Consider the following 22321-nt stretch of genomic DNA (forward strand, 5'->3'; position numbering starts at 1 on the left):
AAACCCCCCCCAAAACAAAAACGAAAACAAACAAACAAAGTAATTTCTAAATCAATACAATAAAGTTGGAGAGGGTACTAAAATGGAGAGATTTGTATGAAATGCATGTCTAGATGTTATCAGGTCAATATATACTGTTATTATAATAAGTTTTATTTAGCCTTATTAAAAAGGAAAGGGAAAACCTACAGTAAACACATACAAAAAAAACTAAATATAATCAAAGCATTATCAGTGCCAATCATCAAATCACAAAGAAGACACTTGGACAGAAAGAGAGGAACAAAGAAATACACAAAGAGGAACAAACCCCCCCAACCATTAACAGAATAGCTATAGTAAGTCCTTAACTATCAATAATTACTTTAAATGTAAATGGATTATACTCACTCTTCAAAAGACATTGGATGACTGAAATAATAAAGTAAAACAGAAAGATTCAACTGTATGACATCTATAAGACAGGCACTTTAGATTTAATGACACACATATGTTGAAAGTGAAAGGGTTGAAAAAGATATCCCATGCAAATATCAAACAAAAGACAGCAAGGATGACTACATTTATATCAGACAAAATAGACGTTAAGTCACTAACAGTCACAAAAAAAGGTCATTACATAGTAATAAAATGTCCAATTAAACAGGATGATATAATAACTATAAATACATATGCACCCAACAGTAGAACACTTAAATATATAAAACAAATATTAACAAATATGAAGGAAGAAATAGATCAAATTACAATCATAGCAGGAGTCTTCAAAACCCCACTTTCAAGAGTAGATAGATAATCTAGACAAAAAGTGAATAGGGAAACAACACTATAAACCAAAAGGACCAAGGAGAAATATATAGAACCCTTCTCCCAACAGTAGCAAAATACTCATGCTTCTGAAGTGCACATGTGACATTCTCCAAGACAAATCATATGCTAAGTCACAAAAGAAGTCTTAATAAATTTAAGAAGATTGAAATCATTTCAATATCTTTTGAAAACAATAGGATGAAACTAGAATTCAATAATAAAAGGAAAATGGAAAAATTCACAAACAAATGGAAATTAGACAGCATACTGTAGAATAAACATGGGAAAGAGGAAGCCAAAGGGAAATCAGAAAATATTTCCAAATAATAAAACACAATATACAAAGACTTATGGGATACAGGCAGCTCAGTACTAGGAGGGAATTGTGTAGCCATAAATGCTTCTGATAAGAAAAAGAAAAAAATTCACGTAAACAGGTAAACATTATATAAAAGTAAGTAGAAAAAGCAGAAAAAACCTTAAGCTTAAAGTTAGGTAAAGGAAATAAATAATAAAGATCAAGATAGAAATAAATGAAATAGAGGATGGAAAACAACAGGGGAAAAACACTAACAAAACTGAGCTGGTTCTACAAGTTCAATCTCTCTCAAAATCTCAATGCCGTTTTTACAGAAATAGAAAATATATTTCTAAAATTCATATGAATCTACAAAGTTACTGAATAGCCAAACCAATTTGGAGCAAGAATTACAAAGCTGGAGGCATCATATTTTCTGATATGAAAACATATTACAAAGCTAGAATAATGAAAATATTTTGATACAGCATTAAACAGACATATAGACTAATTGACAGAATAGAAAGTCCAGAAAAAGGTACACATTGCTGGTCAACTGATCTTCAATAAGAGTGCCAAGAATATATAATAAGGAAGAAAAATAAAGCCTCTTTAATAAATGGTGTTGGGAAAACTGGATCGCATGCAAAAGAACAGAATAGCATTGGATAATCATCTGACACTATACAGAAAAATCAGCTCCAAAAGGCAAAATTCTTAAATGTAAGACCTGAACTCCTCAGACTCCAAGAAGAAAACAGCAAAAAAATCTCTGAACATTAGCCTTGGGAATTTCTTGGATGTGACACCAAAAGCACAGAAAACAACAGTAAAAATAGACAGTGAGATTATATAAAATATAAGCTTCTGCACAGCAAGGAAAGAAAAAACAAAACCAACCTACAATATAGGAGAAATGTTTATAAACCATATATTGATAAAGGATTAATATCCAAAATATGTAAGTAACAGTTATAGGTTAATAGCAAACTGATAACACAATTAAAAAAAACTTATTAGATTATTTTTCAGGGAATACATGCAAATGGTAAAAAATATGTGAAAAAGTTGTCACCATCATTAATCATAGGGGAAATGAAAACCAAAACTACTGTGAGCCATCATCTTACGGTTGTTAGATTAAGGTGTGCTCCCAAAGATGCGCTAGGTCTTATTTTCAGGGGACGTCTTATCTTTCCTGTGAGTAAGTCTTATTTTCGGAGGATTCTTATTTATGGGAAACAGGGTATTAAAATATCCCCCCCATTCCAAACAACCTCAACAAACAAAAGACAACAAGTGTGCAAGGAAGTGGTAAAAAGAAAACAATGGTAAACTTTTGGAGCAAATGTAAATTTATGAAGCTTCTATGGAAAACAGTGTGGAGATTCTTGAAAAAAACTAAATATAGAACTAATCACTTCATTGGACTAAAGTCCTCCTTTATTTCTGAAGGAACTAAATCAAGATCTCATAGAGACCTGCACTCCCATGCTCGCTGCAGCATTATTCACAGTAGCTAAGATCTGGAAACAATTGATGGAACAATGGATAAAGAAAACATGGTCTTCACCTGCAATCTAGTATTATTTATTCAGCTATAACAAACACAAATCCTGTCCTTTACAAACAAGTAGGTGAACCTAGAGGACATTACGCTATGTGTAATAAGCTAGAGGCAGAAGGACAAACACTGCAGGATACCATTTCCATGACAAATTTACAACAGTCAAACCTACAGAAGCAGCAAGTGGGAGGGTGGTTGATAGGGACGAGGTGGAGTGAAAACAGGGAGTTTTAGTCAAGTGTACAAAGTTTCTTTTATATAAGATTAACAGATCCTAGAAATCTACTATAAAGCAAGTGCTTATAGTTTACAATACTGTATCAGGTGTTAAAAATTTACTAAGAGGGTAAGCCTTATGTTAAGTGTTTTTAATCAGAAAAAGTAATAATAATAAATAAGAACAAGGCCATTAAGCCACTTTGAGAAGTGGATAGTTTTGTGACAAGTTGTAGTGATCAAGTTGTATGCATTTATTACTTACAGCTTTTGTTTACAAAAATAATAATGATAATCCCTAAAAACCCATTTTTACTATTTAAAAATAAAGTATCTTAGTTGCAAAGGATGATATTCTGACATAGAGCTGTAAACAGGGATGGGGAATGTATCATATTAGATATTTTAGAAAATAGAATTTATTAAACTTATATAAGATGCTACAAGGTTCAGAAATTTCGTATCTGAAATCTCTATTCATAATTTGTTTTTGAAAGCATGTTTGAATCCTTTGCCATTATATTTTGACAACACAGACATAAGTGATTGCACTAGTTAAGGTTCTTCAGAGATACAGAAGCAACAGGATATATACAGAGGTTGTCAAAAAATGTATACATACTTTAAGCAAGGAAAAAACTTCATTACAATCGTAATATATATATATATTATATAATATATACTATATTGATAAAATTTATTATCTTGTATATTGTATCTTGTATCTCTTATAATTGCAGAAGTCAAACACCACTTGAGTATAACAATTTAATACAGATTTTTCCTTGCTTAAAATGTGTATAAACATTTTTGGCACACTCTGTATACTGCATGTAGAATTACTGTATATGAAGGAGGGCTTGTTAGGGGTATTTTTTTTGGCAATCATAAATACTGAAAAGTCCCAAGCCAGGCCCTCTGCAAGATGGAGACCCTGCTCTCATTAGGTTAAAAAAAGATGGTAGGCTGGCAGATTTACAGATACCTGGTTATTTTTCAGGACCTATCAGCAAAACAGTTCAAGATTTTTTTTATCATCCTAACTTGTCCTAGGCAAGTGAGCCAGTATTGCCTCTGAGAGTTACCCCATGGTCCATGACATACCGAGGGCATAACAGGTTATTGTTTCATGATTCTGATGGTTGGAAGTACAAAATAAATATCACTAGACTGAAATGAAGGTGTCGTCATGACCATACTCCTTTCAGAAGGTTTAGGGGAGGATCTTCTCCTTGTTTCTTCCGATGCCTGGTGGCTGTAGCATTCTTTGGCTTGTGGGTGAGTCACTTTAATTTTCAAGTCCAATATCTTTGAATTTCTTTCTTCTCCATTTTCACATTCTTTACTCTGTATATCATGAAAGAGTTATGATTTTTTTGAATGATTTTTTTCTACATTACTTGAGATAATCTTTTAGTTTTATCTTTTATTTTATTAAGGGTATATTGCATTAACTGACTTTCATGTATCTTAATGTCCTAGTATTTCAGAAATAAATCCCACTAGGTATGATGTATTATTGTTTAAATATGCTATTGAATTCTATCCTCTAGCATTTTTTTTTAGGATGTTTACACCAATATTCATGGTAGATATTGGTCAGTTGTTTCCTTGCACGTAGTATCCTTGTCTTGTTTTTGAGATTAGGGTGAAGTTAGTCTATATATGTTAAATGTCCTATTCTTTACATAGGGGAAATGCAAGCCTTCCTGGAAAGTATCCAGCCATTGTTAATACTATCTTTCATAGTATGTGGCTAGATACTGTTGGAACAGCCTTCATATTTAGAAATTACTTCCCTTCCCCCCATTTAGTTTGACATAGGCTTTGATTAACAAATAGTCCTATTAAAATAGAGATAATTAGTCATGCTACAGAATGAATCAATGAACACTATAATGAATATTTATTAATAATTTTAATCCCTGGCCTGTTGGTGTATTTAAAAAATGAGTAAGGTTTTATCTTTTTCTGAAACATTTATTTTTGTTGTATTTTAAAAATAAAATTAAATGAAAAATGGAAGAATTAAGACAGAGAAATGAAGATGATAATGTTGGCAATGATGGATTTTGTGTCATCTACAATAAATTGAAACTATAGTAATTTCTCAGAATAATTAATGGCAAATATCAGTAATTATCTGTTGATAATGTTACGACGAGTTTTAGAGTTTTTTCCATGTTAATGAAAGTGACAGGACAAGAACATGAAAAGAGATATAATGTTCAGATTTAGCAAACTAGTCTAAAAGGGAGTCTTAGCCATCTGAGGCACACTTAAAACTTAAGTTAGGATATTTGTGACTGAGATGAAAAAAAAGTGACCCAGATGGGTGGTGAAGTCGTTTCCCCCATATCTTGTAGAATATGAACACAGCTTCTCAGAGTCACTTACAATGGACAAACTAAAGGACACACTGTAGAATTCTACTTTGTCTTTGTAGTAAGAGCCCAGTGTCTCCTGTTTGGGGAGGTGTCTGATAGATAAACTGATTTCACATTAGCCCGTATGTGAGAATTTCCTGTGCAGACCTTCAGTGACGCAATGATGAGAAATCTACTTTTTCCACTCTTGACACACTCTGAGCCTCTGCAGGGCACTCTGTGAAGATCACATGCATTGTTTGTTCTTGTCCAGAACTGATGCCTTTACATTTCACCTTTTATTTCTCAGCTGCCTCGGGCCTTTCCTGAGAGCAACCTGGGCTCTGCACTAACGGATTCATGACCTTATGGACGCAGAAGGTATGTGCTGCTACCCTCTGTCTCTCAGCTAGCCTTCCTCATTTAGTGGAAGATTCCAAGTACCAGGTGTGATACATCTGAGGCAATTAATATGCAATAAAATCAGAGTAGAAATTATTCCTTATTTGAATAATTCAGGTGAAAAATCTAAAATATGAAACATGTTGGAGGATTTCCCAAGTTTGCAGGTTGCTGCCTTTGGAGACATCGTCAAGATATTTATGTGGATTAGTTAGCAAACATAGTTTATGGGAAGCCCCTAAACATCATCACAGCAAACAGTTAACTTTGGATCAGCCATCATTACATTGTTTGACACTGAATGATAGCATAATTTATATTTATCTTGGCCACTATAAAATATTATTAAAAGGAAATACTTTAATGATGAAAGCCAAACGTAATTCCTCAGATAATTGTATTATAAGAAAGCACTTTTTATTTTTAATTAAAATAGGAATAAGGTAAATTGTATAAAATGATGATCTTAGTTATATACAATCAAAAGACTTTTAAAAATTAATCAAATATTGCAGAAAAATGTACCACACTGATAGAAGTGATTTGTGTAATGATTTATTTTCCATGCACTTACTGACATGAATCAGAAACAATAAAATAGCAATTGTGAATAAAATAACTACATAGCTAATTTTTACAGAGAACTCTAGGTACCAGCTTGAGGGGTAGATGTTTTACATACATTGTATTTTGTATGATCTTTTCCCCATTTTAGATAAGAGACCAGGTTATTAGATACTAAGCAACTTTTTAAAGATCACACCAGTTGAATTGCAAAGCCAAAATTAATTCTAGATCTCAGGGACTCCAGAGCCCATTGACTAAAGTATTACATTTCATTATATGAATTAATGAAAATTCTCAAACTACTAACGTGTCCTTTATTGACACTGACTAACATAATAACTTTCTGGAAGATTGAAATAAAAATGTTCTCCCATAGATTGTATACATTTTTTATTTATAATTTTAAGGTTTTATATTTTAACAATAAAATCAATTGCAAACTCTTCTGTAAATAAGAATTAAAGATTTTTTGTAGTGTTTCTAATACTATTTAAGTTATGCATAAGGTTGTGTATGTATATTTTAAAACATATAAAATATCCTGTATATTTTAATGATTTCTCAGAACCCTTTTGTTATTCAAAGGAAAAAACACTTAATAACTCTGAGTTCATTTTAATAAACAAGTGTAAAGTACAAAATAAAAGTAATTTAATGGCTGAAAGACATGTCAACTTTCCTATTCTTCATTTTAAGATCACTCAGTCTTTAACCATTATTGGCTTTCAAAATTTAATTTTTAATCAGTGCATATATATTTTAATACAATGTTTTAATTTTTGATACAGGTATGGTATTAATGTAAAAATATATCATTCAATCAGAATTTTAAAAATATATACACATTTATGGAGTTCTTTATTACTTGTTACTTTTGCTTTTTACTACTCCAGTGATGTTTTGAAAAACGTAGAAAATCTTATAAAAATATTTTATCTTAGGACTATTGGGTAAGCTTTAAGCAATTAGAGTGAGAACTTTAGATTCTTCAAAGCCAAATGAGAACTAATATCCACTCTCCACCTCATCCTTAGTGGAGACTGACTGCACTAGGGATCTTGTCTTTATATAAACCATTTACTACTTTCTTAAGACCAGGTATCATAGAGCACAGTCCCTGACATTTCACAGCTGCAGAAATGGATAACCAAAGAGATTCAGTTCAGTATTCTGTTCAGTATTCTGAACTGAATCTTCCCCCAAAGCCAAGGAAGCAGCAAAGGAAACCGAAGGGCACTAAAAGCTCCATTTCAGAATGTGAACAAGAAATAACCTATGCGGAACTGAACCTTCAAAGAGAAGCTCAGGATTCTCAAGGGGATGGCAAAGCTTACCACTGCAAAGGTAAACCTCTAAATAGCTCCTCTAAACTGTTCCAGGATGGGCAGTTGTGGTGCAGGGGTGTGGGGAAAGAGCAGGGCATGCTCACATGGTTTCATTCATAAACATCAGAGTTCTATGTTGACATATACTATTTTAATATGAAATATGCAGACAAATTTTACTCACATGTTGTTGAAATCTGTAGTCTTTGTCCAACAACTCATGGGGCCATACATTTACTGAAAATGCAGTGCTATATTTTGAGAGGAAGATTCCTATGGTAGATGTGAGTTTGGTGATTCTCTCTAGATCTGGGGTTTCGTGTGTCTCTTGTACATATTCTAACAAACTGCCTCCATCTCTCCTTTCTCAGTGTTTCCGTTTCTCTCCCCGCAGGTTTACCCTTCCCTCCAGAGAAGCTCATTGCTGGGATCCTGGGAATCATCTCTCTTGTCTTACTGTTCACTGTGGTAACCGGACTTGTCATTCCCTGTAAGTATGTTTAGTTTTGGAAGAATTATTGAAAGTACCTCTAAACATTGCATAAGATCAAGTCATAGAATTCTCATTTTTAAGTATGTTTTGGACTAAATGAGGAATATTATTCAGAATTTTTCAAAGTATAAGTAAAAGAATAATTGTAGAAAGTCTTTGCTTTGTATTATATGTATATATTCAAATTTCATAACAGACATATTATGAGTCTAAAAACCTTACTGAGAAGTATAAATTATTTTTTAAAGTGGTTGAATCAAATAATTGCAGCATTACAATATATGAAGTACATAGAACTGGTAAGTTTGGTTTTGTAGGCTCTGAAAAGATTTTTTTCCTCAAACTTTCTTTATCTTTATTTATTGTTTCTGGCTAAAATCAGTTTTACCACAGATAATACTAAGTAATATACCAAATTTCAAAACTAAAATTATTGTGACTTATTTAGATGCTAATTTTTAATAAGGACTACTTAAATTTTTCTAGATACTAAACCACAGAAGCAGAGCAATTCTTCACAGACTATCGGAACTCAGAAAGGTACTGACATTAGTCATTTTATATTTTGTTTTGATCTTTGGCTGTGCAAAAATGATAATAGACATTTTTCAGGGTAACAAAGTATTGAACAATAAATATCCAGATAAAAGTAATAGGGTGGTATTCTCTTATCTTCAATAATAAGTATAAATACTAATTTGAAATCACTACACCCTCTTTTTGCTATTTGACTCAAATTGCTGCTGCCGTAATTTGGTAACAGTTCAATAATTTTGATTTTCCAAGAAAAGTAGTTTTGTTGGTGATTTTTCGACTTTTGAAAGGTGCATTTTTGTTTGATGTATTTCTTTTTGTGACAATATAATTAGGGAATAAGAGGCTAATGCTTTTATGTGCATATGTATGAGTGCTTTTCTTTAAAATATTTATGCCTATGAGGTTCAAAGACATGTGCACACATTTTTATACCTTTGAAAATGTGTAAACTAATAACCATTTTAAAAATTCATATTGTGGAGATAGTAATTCATAATTTTTCCTCAGAATATCAATGTGGTCATTGTCCAGAGGAGTGGTTCACATATTCCAGCAATTGTTATTACATTGGTAAGGAATTAAAAACTTGGAATGAGAGTTTGATGGCCTGTGCTTCTAAGAACTCCACTCTCGTTCATGTGGATGATGAAGAAGAAATGGTAAGATGTTAAATATTTCAAACATTTTAGTAGAAGCTTATTTCACTCAATAGTGCATTTATAGAATTCATCATATTCTTGTAAATATATTGGATTAATTAATTACAGGTCCGTACATTATTCTATTGTGTGACTTACCAGGCACTGTTTATTTCTATTCATAAGCTAACATACATTTAAGTGTTACCAGTTCTTTTTGCTCATGGAAAACGATGCTTCTATGAATGCTTTTATTCTAAATTAAATTTTGTAATTTAATTCTACTGTATATAAACACACCATGAATGGGCAAATTTATCCTACAGTGAATGGACTCCTACCATACACGTTAGATAACAAAACAGAGGCGTTTCCAGCCCCAGTGGCTCTGCTTATGAGAAAGACCTTATCACTTCTCCTCCCACCTCCTAAAACCATGGTCCTGAACTTTAGTATTACAAACTTTACCAGTTTTTGAATTTTCATAAGTGACCAATGTGCACTTTCATGTCTGTCTCCTTTTATCCTGTGTGACATTGGTGCACTTCACCCATATTAATGCAGTGAGCTGTAGTTTGTTAACTTTCACTACAGTATTATGCACATATAGCATTTGAAAACACATTCTGTCAGGTCTCTCTCATTGGGGGATGTGAGTCTCCTGCTCTCAGGGACACAGAGGCTTCCTGGATGGAGTATTTGTAGTCATGGGATTCATTTGTTGGTCCCCTCAGCCACACCTACCCTGGTGTCTCTTGGTGGCAGAACAGAAGCTCTTCCTCTGACTTCTTATTGTTAGCAGGGCTCCTGTTAGATCTCCCTTGCTGGTGCTGCTGGTAGGACTCCCTCTCAATACAGAGAAGACATGAGCTCACTGAGGCACCTTTCATTGCCGGGTTGAGTGCTGGGAAACAGCAGGTCAAGGTCACGTTCTTCCATTGGATAGGAGACTTAAGATACCTGGACACTAGGTTGATCCTTTATCCTGCAGTCACAAACTATTTCACCTTCTCCTTACTCCTTTCAGAGTCTACTTTGCTTGAGTCTTTCATAAATTTCAGTTTATTATTATTTATATTTGTATTTAGTAGAGGGTAACAACTGTTTGGGGGCCACTGGTGTTCCACCTATACTAAGACAGACAACAGTGGGGGTTAGCTAGTTAAAGAATGGTGTGGTGTGAACAAACCAGAATTTTTGGCTTCCACGTCTCTTATTTCCTTAATGGAAACCTTTTCAATTCCCTTCAAAACACCAAACTCTGAGAAATATAGTAGAAATGTGCATTGAATTAGTATTAGCATCAGGAGAAATGTACGCACAGCGTCTGGAAATTTATTTAAATTCATGCTATATTTGCTTTGCCAACATGGGTTCCTATTAAATTGCGTGAGTCATAATTTTCAAAATTAACATAAAAAGAAGAATGAAATTACTGAGTATAAATGTTTAAGAGTTCATTTTAAGCCAGAATTATACACGTTTGTTAGAGTTTTTAGTTTATTTTAAACAACTTTAGTATTGCGTAAAATGTTAATTTTGTTTTAAGAATGGTAGATCTAATGAAAGAATGCAGTACCTGCACTTTTAAAAATTTGGAAAATCTTCAATAATTATTTAAATATAAAATATTTATGTTTTTATAGAAATTTCTGGGAAGCCTCTCAAAGCATTTCTGGACTGGAGTTTTTCGTCAGAGCAGTGGTCATCCATGGGTGTCGATAAATAGCTCACCTTTCAAACTTAAGTAAGTACTTTTCATGGTTCTATACAGTAGGAAAACTATAGAAAGGCAAATAACAGCAGACTAGTATAAATAAGTTTAGGTTGAATTATAGGCATGAAAAACATGTTGAAAGTTAGTGAAATGTTGACATAAATCTTAATGAATGGACCGCATGGGCTCCCCTTATTGATGGCTTCACTTTCTGTAGTTTGAGGTCAACCATGGTCGGAATAGTTCGAAATGAAAATCCGAGAAAAAAGCACTTTATTGAGTTCGGTGTTCTGACTAAGTAGTGGGATGAAATTTTACATCGTTCCACTCTGTCCTGCCTGGACCTGAACCATCTGTTTGACCAGCAGATCTATACTCTAGAGGTGACCCACCTATCAGTGATCAGTAGCCCTCCAGTGGGCAGATCAATTGTCGTAGCATTGCAGTGCTTGTATTCAGGCACCTCCTATTTTACTTTAATAATGACCCAAAGGCAAAGAGTGGTGATGCTGGAATGTTGTTATACTTACGCTTTTGTACTAATAGTTACTGTTTTTAATCCCTTTTTATACCTAATTTCTAAATAAAACATTATCACAGATGTGGACATGTGTATACTAAACATAGTAGATAGTAGAGTTCAGTAAAATATGTGGTTTCAGGCATTTACTGGTGGCCTGAAGCACATCCCCTATAGATATGGGGGACTACTGTGTTCAGTTTCCATAATAGCAACTCTTACTAACATTGCAATGAAATGTCATTAATTGTATTCATAAAATTATTTTCTTTAATTACATGGGAAATGCTCTTGTTTCATGGATTGTCCCCATAAAAAATGACAGAATATATATTTTTCTCCATTGCAGAATAGTAGAAATAAAAGGTGGTAAACGTAACTGTGCTGTGCTAACCTCACTTAGACTTCAGTCAGATCAATGTGGATCTCCAAAATGTTTTATCTGTAAGCACAAGCTCTGGAAGTAAAGCGCCTGAGTTTGGATTTGACTGTGCAGTTTTATATTTTGTGAAATGGAAGTATTTTTATTAAAGAAGTCACAATGAATTGCTATTTCTTTATAAATAAAAAGATTAAAAAATATTTGCAGTATAATACACACACCACAAAGAACAGGATATCGTTTCGTGTCTGCCTTTTTTTGCTGAACATTGCATTTATGGCATGTCACCTTTTTAAAGTTGCATGTTATGTGCATCTGTTTACATGAAATATCAAGACTGGAAAACCCATAGAGAAAGTGGAATGTTGGTTGCCAAAAGCTAAGGGAAGATTGGAATAAGATGTGACCACAAATGACTACATTTCTTCATTTTGAGGTGCCGAAAATTTTGTAACCGTTGGAGGTGATTTTTGTTGTCAATTTGCAAATATACTAAAAGTTTACTTATTTGTATACTTAAATGGATGAAATGTATACCAGCTGTTTAATATCTCAATAAAAAATTTTTGAAAATAACTCTCCTGGGATGATGTTTGGGACTGTCACATTTACACATTCTGCCTCTTTATAAAGTTGACGTTTCCAAGCAGTGTCGTGCTATGTCTGGAAATCTATTAGGTTTTCTTTAATTTCTCTCTGTCATATTATGTATTTTTGGTATTGAAGTCATCTAGAAATATAGCTATTTCCCATTTATGCTTTTGTAAATAGCATGCTTATTTTAAAATTTTCTGTAATTATTTTGTTGCTGTAAATAGCAATATAATTGAGGATGGCATGTTGATCTTATGTACAGTTAATTCACCAATTTTGTGTATTAAATCCTACAATTCAAGTATAGAGTTTTCTGGATTTTTGATATAAACTACTACTTTATCTATAATAATGATGCTCTTTTCACCAGGTGCCATAATTTTTTTAAAGCCACAGCCCTCTCCCCAGGGTGACAAAGTGAGATTCTGTCTCAAGAAAAAATAAAGAAATAAATAAAAATTATTTTCAATGATGGAGGGAAAGTAAAATGATGGTTCCATGTATATTATACATGTATTATTTCCTGTTTTTGATGAGAAGATCTCAGCATTTCTATCATATTTTAAAAAATGTTTATCATAGCTTTCTCATATTTCAGTAATTTTCTAATATTCCCATTTCTTAATATATTTTGCATTGAATCACTGTTGTACTTTTACTATTTTTGCAGCATTTTAAATTATATTTGTTTTCTCTGTATAATGTGTATAAACTGTCTTACTATTATTTCTTTTAAATGTTAAACCAGTCTTGTGTTTCTGAGATAAATCATCCTAGTCATTCTGTATTATCCCTTAAAAAAGAACAGTGCATATATTATACTGGAAGTAAGACTTATTTCTTCATGCATGTTCACAGGGAGATTGTATTATGCTTTTATTCATTGCTATGCACTTGAAAGTTCTTGCTATTGAGACTATGCTGGGAGGCATTTCTTTTATGATATCCTGGAAGCCTTTGTGTACAAGTTTTATTTTGAAATGTTATTATTCATTAGTGATGTGATCTGAGTTTGCAGAATATATTTATAGGAATGTTTTTAAAACAAGTTCAATTTGTTTAGTACATGTAGTGCTTACTCGGGTATCTTTTATTTCTAATTTTGGTCATTTGTATACTTTGGGAATTTTTATTTCAAATGGATATGAAATTATATTTATAAGGTGAATCATTCCTTGTTTTTTTATCTGTAATATCCAAATGATATTCCCATAATTATTCTAGAAATAAAACATTTGTGTCTTATCAGATACTCTCTTAATAATTAATCTTTTATAAATGAAAATATCACTGGCTTTGTTGACCTCTCTACTGATTGTGTCTTATGATTTTATACTATTTGTTATTTCCTTTCTTCTATTTTACTTCTACTTAATTTAAAAGTAATTTCAAGCTTAAAAGAAAGTTTTCCATGCATGTTCAGATAATTCCATTTCTAAATTTAGATTTTATAGTATATGTATTTAAGGCAATCCATTTTTCACATGAAAGAACTTTGCTCTACTTTACTCATAATTCATATACTGGAAACAGTGACTGCCCATTTTCTTAATTTTTACCTCTTTCTTTAGTAATTTATGACAATTAAAAGTCATGTACATTTTTAAATTTTTGGTTATAGACTTCCACTTAAATAAAATGTAATTAGAGGATTTACTGTAAAGCTTAAAATGTTCTACATGTTTCTTGTAATGTGGTGGTGGGATAGAGGAGCTGGTTTTAAGTGTTAATTATTTTTCATTAATTATTATTGAAAGTGAAAGGCTGTATTACACATGTCCACTGGCCAACCAGCTAATAATACTATATTGGGAGGCTGGGGCGGAGCAAGATGGCAGCCGAGTAACAGCTTCCTTGCATCTGGGCACCGAGAGTCTGGGGAGATAGGACTCCAGGCATCTCTGGCTGGTGGGAACTGCCTATCATCACTCCTATGAGGATACAGGGAGTCAGCGAGAGACTTCTGGACCCCAAGAGGAGGACTAAAACAGTGGAAAACCGGCAAGTGGTCGCGTGTGTTCAACCCGTCTAAACTCGCCCACAGCTGTAAGTTCAGTAGCAGCGAGACTGCAAACCAGAAAGGCCTTACCTGTGAACTCTTTTGATGTCCTTGGACTTGGCACTGAGTTGAACTGCCTTGGGGAAGGCCTGAGTGGGAGTGCGGAGAACTTTGGCCATTGTCTAGGGCCCCAGTCTGAGCCGCTGAGCCAGAAGGAGCTAATAGTGTTTGGCGGTGGGTCACACGGATCCATTGTCAGTGATCTGCCCCGGCAAGCTCCGCCCTCAGGGTAGCAGAGCTAGAAACGGGTGGGAGCTGGTAACCCAGCAACCAAGTAGCCTAAGGGTGGCGTCTGAGCCGCCTTGCAGCCCTAACCCTCAGGGGCAGAGTGAGACCGGTTTTGGCACACTGAGTAAGTGGATAGCCACTTCAGCAGTGATTCCAGCGAGAAAGCTGGGAAAGCTTCTGCTCAGCAAGTTTACAAGTTCAAAGTGCCTTTTAAGTGGGCTGAAGAGAGATTTAGGGTGTCTACCTGCTGGGGTTTGAGAAATCAGCAGCCTCCAGTCGTATCAGAGCTGTGACTAACATCTCATACCCCAAAAGACCACGTGTTGCCCAGACAATATTCAACAACATATACAAACTGCTTTGTTTTTGGTTGTGTATTTTTTTTTTCTTTTTTTTTTTTTTGTTTGGTTGGGTTTTTTTGTTTGTTTATTTTGACGTTGTTGATGTTCTTTTGTTTCTTAATTTCAATCTTTTCCATACAGATCCCTTTTTCTTTCTCAATTTTACTGGTTTAATTATAATTTCCCATTGCTGCCTTTTTTAATAACTACAACTTCATTTTTGCTAGTGTTTCTACCGCTATCACTTGGTTTTTCACCCAATTTTATCGCCATAAAGTTTTCTGTTTGCTTGTTTTGGTTTGATTTATAGCATTTTTGTCTTTCCTCTCTACTTGGTGGAGGTGGGGTACTGTGTCTGACCAGGTTAGCAAAGAGCTGCTGACCTCAAGGGAACCACCCAACTGGGCACCCAACCCCCAGAAGGTGGGGTTTTTTAAGGTTGTGTCAAAGTACCCTACTGTACACCTATATTGCCCTGTCTCCCTCTTTCTGTGCCTCTCTTCTTTTTGTCAATATTCCTTATCCCTACCCCCTCTCCTTTCTCTATCTTTCTTTTTTTTCTTATCACTCGGTCATCCTTTCTTTCATCCCTTTTTTGCTCTTCAACCTTCTCACCTTTCTGGTCCTGTAACCCTTAGTCCACAGGCACAAGAACTTAAAAAGCAAGAGGAAGTGAAACGAAAATTAGGGCAAGGAAACAGATAAAAGAAATCACTCATGAGGAAGAATCAGCAGAAAACTCCAGGCAACATGAAGAACCAGTCCAGAACAACCCCGCCAAGGGACCATGAGGTAGCTACTGCAGAGGATTCCACCTATACAGAAATGTTAGGAATGACAGAAAGGGAATTTAGAATACACATGTTGAAAACAATGAAAGAAATGATGGAAACAATGAAGGAAACTGCTAATAAAGTGGAAAATAACCAAAAGGAAATCCAAAAACAGAATCAAATCAGAGATGAACGATATGAAGAATATAAAAAGGATATAGCAGAGCTGAAGGAAATGAAACAGTCAATCAGGGAACTTAAAGATGCAATGGAAAGTATCAGCAACAGGTTAGACCATGCAGAAGAAAGAATTTCAGAGGTAGAAGACAAAGTTTTTGAGATAACTCAGATAGTAAAAGAGGCAGAAAAGAAGAGAGAGAAAGCAGAACGTTCACTGTCAGAATTATGGGACTTTATGAAACATTCCAACATACGAGTTATAGGAATTCCACAAGGGGAAGAAGAATGCCCCAGAGGAATGGAAGCCATACTAGAGAATATTATAAAAGAAAATTTCCCAAACATCACCAAAGATTCTGACACACTGCTTTCAGAGGGCTATCGGACCCCAGGTCGCCTCAACTCTAACCGAGCTTCTCCAAGACACATTGTGATGAACCTGTCCAAAGTCAAGACAAAAGAAAAGATTCTGCAAGCTGCCAGGAGTAAGCGCCAGTTGACCTACAGGGGCAAATAAATCAGAGTGACCTCAGACTTCTCTAATGAAACTTTCCAAGCAAGAAGACAATGGTCATCTACCTTTAATCTACTTAAACAGAACAATTTTCAGCCCAGAATTCTGTACCCTGCTAAGCTAAGCTTCAAAATTGATGGAGAAATCAAATCATTTACGGATATACAAACATTGAGGAAATTCGCCACAACAAGACCAGCTCTACAGGAAATACTTCAACCTGTTCTGCACACTGACCACCACAATGGATCAGCAGCAAAGTAAGAACTCAGAAATCAAAGGACAGAACCTAACCTCCACACTGATGCAAAAGATAAAACTAAGCAATGGACTCTCACCAAATAAGACGAATAGAATACTACCACACTTATCAATTATCTCCATAAATGTTAATGGCTTGAATTCCCCACTGAAGAGACATAGATTGGCTGACTGGATTAAAAAACACAAGCCATCCATTTGCTGTCTGCAAGAAACACACCTGGCTTCAAAAGACAAATTAAAGCTCCGAGTCAAGGGTTGGAAGACAATTTTTCAGGCAAATGGAATTCAGAAGAAAAGAGGAGTTGCAATCTTATTTTCAGATACATGTGGATTTAAAGCAACTAAAGTCAAAAAAGACAAAGATGGTCACTTTATATTGGTCAAGGGAAAACTACAACAAGAAGACATTTCAATTCTAAATATCTATGCACCAAATTTAAATGCTCCCAGATTCTTGAAACAGACCTTACTCAGTCTGAGCAATATGATATCTGATAATACCATCATAACAGGGGACTTTAACACACCTCTTACAGACCTGGACAGATCCTCTAATCAGAAATTAAACAAAGATATAAGAGATTTAAATGAGACCCTAGAACAATTATGCTTGATAGACGCATATAGAACACTCCACCCCAAAGATAAAGAATATACATTCTTCTCATCACCCCATGGAACATTCTCCAAAATTGATCATATCCTGGGACACAAAACAAATATCAACAGAATCAAAAGAATTGAAATTTTACCTTGTATCTTTTCAGACCATAAGGCACTAAAGGTGGAACTCAACTCTAACAAAAATGCTCGACCCCATCCAAAGGCATGGAAATTAAACAATCTTCTGTTGAATAACAGATGGGTGAAGGAAGAAATCAAACAGGAAATCACTAACTTCCTTAAGCATAACAACAATGAAGACACAAGCTACCAAAACCTGTGGGATACTGCAAAAGCAGTTTTGAGAGGAAAATTCATCGCTTTAGATGCCTACATTCGAAAAACAGACAGAGAGCACATCAACAATCTCACAAGAGACCTTATGGAATTGGAAAAAGAAGAACAATCTAAGCCTAAACTCAGTAGAAGAAAAGAAATCTCCAAAATCAAATCAGAGATCAATGAAATTGAAAACAAAAGAATCATTCAGAAAATTAATGAAACAAGGAGTTGGTTTTTTGAAAAAATAAATAAAATAGATAAACCATTGGCCAGACTAACTAGAAATAGAAAAGTAAAATCTCTAGTAACCTCAATCAGAAATGATAAAGGGGAAATAACAACTGATCCCACAGAGATACAAGAGATCATCTCTGAATACTACCAGAAACTGTATGCCCAGAAATTTGACAATGTGAAGGAAATGGATAAATATTTGGAATCACACCCTCTCCCTAGACTTGGCCAGGAAGAAATAGACCTCCTGAACAGACCAATTTCAAGCACTGAGATCAAAGAAACAATAAAAAAGCTTCCAACTAAAAAATGCCCTGGTCCAGATGGCTTCACTCCAGAATTCTATCAAACCTTCAAGGAAGAGCTTATTCCTGTACTGCAGAAATTATTCCAAAAAATTGAGGAAGAAGGAATCTTCCCCAACACATTCTATGAAGCAAACATCACCCTGATACCAAAACCAGGAAAAGACCCAAACAAAAAGGAGAATTTCAGACCAATCTCACTCATGAATATAGATGGAAAAATTCTCAACAAAATCCTAGCCAATAGATTACAGCTTATCATCAAAAAAGTCATTCATCATGATCAAGCAGGCTTCATCCCAGGGATGCAAGGCTGGTTCAACATACGCAAGTCCATAAACGTTATCCACCATATTAACAGAGGCAAAAATAAAGATCACATGATCCTCTCAATAGATGCAGAAAAAGCATTTGATAAAATCCAGCATCCTTTTCTAATTAGAACACTGAAGAGTATAGGCATAGGTGGCACATTTCTAAAACTGATTGAAGCTATCTATGACAAACCCACAGCCAATATTTTACTGAATGGAGTAAAACTGAAAGCTTTTCCTCTTAGAACTGGAACCAGACAAGGTTGTCCTCTGTCACCTTTACTATTCAACATAGTGCTGGAAGTTCTAGCCAATACAATTAGGCAAGACAAGGAAATAAAGGGAATCCAAATGGGAGCAGAGGAGGTCAAACTCTCCCTCTTTGCTGACGACATGATCTTATACTTAGAGAACCCCAAAGACTCAACCACAAGACTCCTAGAAGTCATCAAAAAATACAGTAATGTTTCAGGATATAAAATCAATGTCCACAAGTCAGTAGCCTTTGTGTACACCAATAACAGTCAAGATGAGAAGCTAATTAAGGACACAACTCCCTTCACCATAGTCTCAAAGAAAATCAAATACCTAGGAATATACCTAACGAAGGAGGTGAAGGACCTCTATAAAGAAAACTATGAACTCCTCAGAAAGGAAATAGCAGAGGATATTAACAAATGGAAGAACATACCATGCTCATGGATGGGAAGAATCAACATTGTTAAAATGTCTATACTTCCCAAAGCAATCTACCTATTCAATGCCATTCCTATCAAAGTACCTACATCGTATTTTCAAGATTTGGAAAAAATGATTCTGCGTTTTGTATGGAACCGGAAAAAACCCCGTATAGCTAAGGCAGTTCTTAGTAACAAAAATAAAGCTGGGGGCATCAGCATACCAGATTTTAGTCTGTACTACAAAGCCATAGTGCTCAAGACAGCTTGGTACTGGCACAAAAACAGAGACATAGACACTTGGAATCGAATTGAACACCAAGAAATGAAACTAACATCTTACAACCACCTAATCTTCGATAAACCAAACAAGAACTTACCTTGGGGGAAAGACTCCCTATTCAATAAATGGTGTTGGGAGAATTGGATGTCTGCGTGTAAAAGACTGAAACTGGACCCACACCTTTCCCCACTCACAAAAATTGATTCAAGATGGATAAAGGACTTAAATTTAAGGCACGAAACAATAAAAATCCTCAAAGAAAGCATAGGAAAAACACTGGAAGATATTGGCCTGGGGGAAGACTTCATGAAGAAGACTGCCATGGCAATTGCAACAACAACAAAAATAAACAAATGGGACTTCATTAAACTGAAAAGCTTCTGTACAGCTAAGGTGACAATAACCAAAGCAAAGAGACAACCCACACAATGGGAAAGGATATTTGCATATTTTCAATCAGACAAAAGCTTGATAACCAGGATCTATAGAGAACTCAAATTAATCCACATGAAAAAAGCCAACAATCCCTTATATCAATGGGCAAGAGACATGAATAGAACTTTCTCTAAAGACGACAGACGAATGGCTAACAAACACATGAAAAAATGTTCATCATCTCTGTATATTAGAGAAATGCAAATCAAAACATCCCTGAGATATCATCTAACCCCAGAGAGAATGGCCCACATCACAAAATCTCAAAACTGCAGATGCTGGCGTGGATGTGGAGAGAAGGGAACACTTTTACACTGCTGGTGGGACTGCAAACTAGTACAACCTTTCTGGAAGGAAGTATGGAGAAACCTCAAAGCACTCAACCTAGACCTCCCATTCGATCCTGCAATCCCATTACTGGGCATCTACCCAGAAGGAAAAAAATCCTTTTATCATAAGGACACTTGTACTAGACTGTTTATTGCAGCTCAATTTACAATCGCCAAAATGTGGAAACAGCCTAAATGCCCACCAACCCAGGAATGGATTAACAAGCTGTGGTATATGTATACCATGGAATACTATTCAGCCATTAAAAAAAATGGAGACTTTACATCCTTCGTATTAACCTGGATGGACGTGGAAGACATTATTCTTAGTAAAGCATCACAAGAATGGAGAAGCATGAATCCTATGTACTCAATCTTGATATGAGGACAATTAATGACAATTAAGGTTATGGGGGGGGAAGCAGAAAGAGAGAGGGAGGGAGTGGGGTGGGGCCTTAGTGTGTGTCACACTTTATGGGGGCAGGACATGATTGCAAGAGGGACTTTACCTAGCAATTGCAATCAGTGTAACTGGCTTATTGTACCCTCAATGAATCCCCAACAATAAAAAAAAAAAGAAAAAAAAATACTATATTGGGAGCACAGTACTGTATTTCATATTAACTTGCTTGGAATTATGAGTTATAGAATATTCTTGGAAAATTTTCCATGAGAACTTAAAAATGTGACTATTCTGTATTAGTGTAGAGTGTGTGTGTGAGTGTGCATGTTCGTAATGGTTAATTATCTAGTTTAAATCTTTCTATAAGCTCTCTCTTGCACCTGTGTAATAAACAGAGTCAGATTGTTTATTACATGGTGATTATTTATTCATTCACTTCTTTTGAGTTCTATGTTGAAATAGTATTATAGGTACATACATATTTTCAAAGAATATAACGAACGTTTGAAAAATAAATCTATTATTATTAAACTGCATTTCCAATAATTATTTTTGCCTTACATAATGACACTACATTAACCATTGCACTTTTCTATTTTATTTTGTTGCCCAGAGCATATATATTTTTTCTTTTAGTTTTTGAAATTAAAAACATTCAAACTATGAAGGAGGTACAAATGTTTTTGTTACCTGGATACCTTGCATCATGCTTGAGTCAGGCTTTGGTGTGACTGTAACAAAAGTAATACTCATTGTACTCTGTGGGTGTGTGTTTATTCTTCAGTCTCCTACTCTTCCCCATCCCTCGTTTCCAATGACTAATGAGAACACACAGGGTTTGGTTTTTCAGTTTTGAGATACTTCACTTAGAATAACAGTCTCCAGTCCATCTAAGTGGGTGCAAAAGACATTTCATTTCTTTTTATATATCCATGGTATGTATTCAATATACCATATTTTCTTTAGGCACGAATGAATTGATAGGCACTTAGGTTGATTCCACACCTTTGCAATTGTGAATTGTGCTACAATAAACATTTAAGTGCATGTGCCATTGCATAAAATGACTTCTCTTTACCTTTATTGATTTGGGGAATCTCCATCCTGTTTTCTATAGTGTTTATATTTATTTGCAGTCACACTAGCAATGCATAAGCATCCTGTTTTCTGTATACATGCCAGCATCTATCACTAATCTTGTTTAAGATCTATCTGTTCTCTATAGATCCTAGTTATCAAGCTTTTGTCTGATTGATAATAGGAAAATATCCTTTCCCATTGTGTAGGTTGTCTCTTTGCTTTGGTTATTGTCTCCTTAGCTGTACAGAAGCTTTTCAGTTTAATGAAATCCCATTTGTTTATTTATGTTGTTGTTGCAATTGCCATGGCAGTCTTCTTCATGAAGTCTTTCCCTAGGCCAATATCTTCCATTGTTTTTCCTATGCTTTCTTTGAGGATTTTTATTGTTTCATGCCTTACATTTAAGTCCTTTATCCATCTTGAATCAATTTTTGTGAGTGGGCAAAGGTGTGGGTCCAGTTTCAGTCTTTTATATGTAGACATCCAGTTCTCCCAACACCATTTATTGAATAGGGAGTCTTTCCC

General features: G+C 34.7%; 1 protein-coding gene across 1 annotated transcript in view; it reads left to right on the plus strand.

Moving 5' to 3' along the window:
- Window positions 1–7365: 7365 nt before the first annotated feature.
- The window catches only part of LOC128561767 (NKG2-A/NKG2-B type II integral membrane protein-like), a 33052-nt gene continuing 18096 nt past the window's right edge, over window positions 7366–22321 (plus strand). The window contains exons 1-4 of the mRNA XM_053556341.1: window positions 7366–7570; window positions 7946–8041; window positions 8531–8584; window positions 9089–9240. Coding sequence (XP_053412316.1) covers window positions 7366–7570; window positions 7946–8041; window positions 8531–8584; window positions 9089–9240 — 507 coding nt within the window. The remainder of the gene's footprint in view (window positions 7571–7945; window positions 8042–8530; window positions 8585–9088; window positions 9241–22321) is intronic.

Source organism: Nycticebus coucang, chromosome 12 (assembly GCF_027406575.1).
Source record: "Nycticebus coucang isolate mNycCou1 chromosome 12, mNycCou1.pri, whole genome shotgun sequence".
Taxonomy (NCBI): domain Eukaryota; kingdom Metazoa; phylum Chordata; class Mammalia; order Primates; family Lorisidae; genus Nycticebus; species Nycticebus coucang.